This window comes from Cucurbita pepo, chromosome LG07, assembly GCF_002806865.2.
Source record: "Cucurbita pepo subsp. pepo cultivar mu-cu-16 chromosome LG07, ASM280686v2, whole genome shotgun sequence".
Taxonomy (NCBI): domain Eukaryota; kingdom Viridiplantae; phylum Streptophyta; class Magnoliopsida; order Cucurbitales; family Cucurbitaceae; genus Cucurbita; species Cucurbita pepo.
In genome coordinates, this window is record NC_036644.1 from 2,210,635 (window position 1) to 2,213,121 (window position 2,487).

At 42.0% G+C, this 2,487-nt stretch overlaps 1 protein-coding gene across 1 annotated transcript; it reads left to right on the plus strand.

Moving 5' to 3' along the window:
- The first annotated feature begins 245 nt into the window (after positions 1-245).
- LOC111798202 (pentatricopeptide repeat-containing protein At2g33680) lies at positions 246-2,487 on the plus strand. Its single transcript, XM_023681209.1, has one exon. The coding sequence runs from the start codon at positions 246-248 to the stop codon at positions 2,376-2,378; it is 2,133 nt and encodes a 710-aa protein (XP_023536977.1). The 3' UTR covers positions 2,379-2,487.

The window sequence follows — 2,487 nt, forward strand, 5'->3', positions numbered from 1 at the left end:
CGGCGCAATTTAATTTGCGCTAAAAAAGCGGGCCGAAGTATGCAGGCCAGCCAATTGAATTTGGGCTAAAAAGCAGGCCGAATTTTCAGGCTTGCCCAATTGAATTTGGGCTTAAAAGCGGGCCTATGTTTACAGGCCGGCCCAATTTAATTTGGGCTAAAAAAGCGGGCCGAGATGCCGCAGCCCAATAACAAATGGCATAATACTGAATCGGTTGCGTCTCATTTGAAATTGAAACAGAGTTGATGAGTCTTCATCTTCTTCCTCAGCATCGCGCTCTCTTCAATTCGCTCTTACGGTACACAAGTCACAAAGATTTTCAGAAGGGCAAGGCCATCCACGCTCATCTTCTCAGAACTGGTTCAATCTCCTCAGTTTACCTTTCTAACAGCCTTGTTAACTTGTATGCTAAATGCGGAAGCCTTGTGAAGGCCAAGCTTGTCTTCGACAGTATAACCAACAAAGACGTGGTTTCATGGAATTCTTTAATCAATGCCTACTCTCAACAGGGTCCCGTTGGATCTTCGTTTGTAATGGAGCTTTTTCAGAGAATGAGGGCGGAGAACACGCTGCCGAATGCCCATACTTTTGCTGGGGTTTTCACGGCTGCTTCAAGTTTATTCGAAACTTTAGGTGGCTTACAGGCCCATGCGCTTGCTATCAAGACTTCTAGCTTTTATGATGTTTTTGTCGGCAGTTCGCTTCTTAATATGTATTGCAAAATTGGGTGTTTACTGGATGCTCGTAAGGTGTTCGACAGAATGCCAGAGAGAAATTCTGTTTCGTGGGCTACTATGATTTCGGGGTATGCAATGCAAAGGAAGGCGTTTGAGGCTTGGGAATTGTTTTTATTAATGTGCCGTGACGAGGGAATTCATAATGAGTTTATCTATACCAGTGTGCTTAGTGGACTGACGGTTCCTGAACTTGTTGACTCTGGTAAGCAAATTCATTGTCTTGCCCTTAAAAATGGATTGTTATCGATTGTTTCTGTAGGGAACGCTCTTGTTACAATGTATGCTAAATGTGGGTGCTTAGATGATGCACTTAAAACATTTGAATTGTCTGGTGATAAGAACTCTATTACATGGTCAGCTATGATAACTGGCTATGCACAAGCTGGGAACTCGCATGAGGCTTTGAAGTTGTTTTCTTATATGCATTTTAATGGGAATAAGCCTAGTGAGTTTACTTTTGTTGGGGTGATCAATGCTTGTAGTGACTTGGGTGCTCTGGAAGAAGGGAAACAAATGCATGGTTATTCCTTGAAGATGGGATATGAATCCCAAATCTATATAATGACAGCTTTAGTTGATATGTATGCTAAATCTGGAAGCCTAGTTGATGCACGAAAGGGGTTCGATTACTTAAAAGAACCAGACATTGTTTTGTGGACGTCCATGATTGGAGGATATGTTCAAAATGGTGAAAATGAAACTGCTTTGACTCTGTATTGTAGAATGCAAATGGAAGGGATTATGCCAAATGAGTTAACCATGGCTAGTGTCTTGAGAGCATGTTCAAGCCTTGCTGCTTTAGAACAAGGTAAGCAAATCCATGCCCGTACAATTAAGTATGGATTCAATCTAGAAGTTCCAGTTGGGAGTGCACTTTCAACAATGTATGCAAAGTGTGGTAGTTTAGAAGATGGGAACCTGGTGTTTAGGAGGATGCCTACTAGAGATATTGTGTCATGGAATGCAATGATATCCGGTCTTTCTCAAAACGGAGAGGGTCTTAAGGCCCTTGAACTCTTCGAAGAGATGCGACAAGGCCCGACAAAACCCGACTACGTTACTTTCGTGAACATTCTTTCTGCGTGCAGCCACATGGGATTGGTGGAAAGAGGTAAGGTCTATTTCAAGATGATGCTTGATGAGTTCGGCATTGTTCCAAGAGTCGAGCATTATGCTTGCATGGTAGACATTCTAAGCCGTGCAGGTAAGCTACTGGAAGCGAAAGAGTTCATAGAATCTGCGACGATTGATCACGGTATGTATCTATGGCGTATCTTGCTAGGAGCGTGTCGAAACTATCGAAATTATGAATTAGGAGCGTATGCAGGTGAGAAACTAATGGAGTTAGGTTCAGAAGAATCATCTGCTTATGTGTTGTTATCTAGTATCTATGCTGCATTGGGAAGGTCTGATGATGTCGAACGGGTGAGACGGGCGATGAAACTTCGAGGGGTGAATAAGGATCCAGGTTGTAGTTGGATTGAATTGAAAAGTCAAGTTCATGTGTTTGTAGTTGGCGACCAGATACATCCAGAGATTGTTAATATACGTGTAGAGTTGAGAAGATTGAGCAAACATATGAAGGATGAGCGTTCTGAATCGCAATATGATATAGATTCTATGACATTACCAGCTCAATGATTGCATGATTGAATCTGTCTCGCTCTGAGGAAGCATTGTTTTAATTAACGTTTGACTTCACCAAATACATTTTTGATAGTAACATGTTCTGTCCTGATTTTTCCTGTTA

Excerpts from the sequence above, each read along its gene's own strand:
- LOC111798202 (XM_023681209.1), top strand. The coding sequence starts at position 246 with ATGAGTCTTCATCTTCTTCCTCAGCATCGCGCTCTCTTCAATTCGCTC.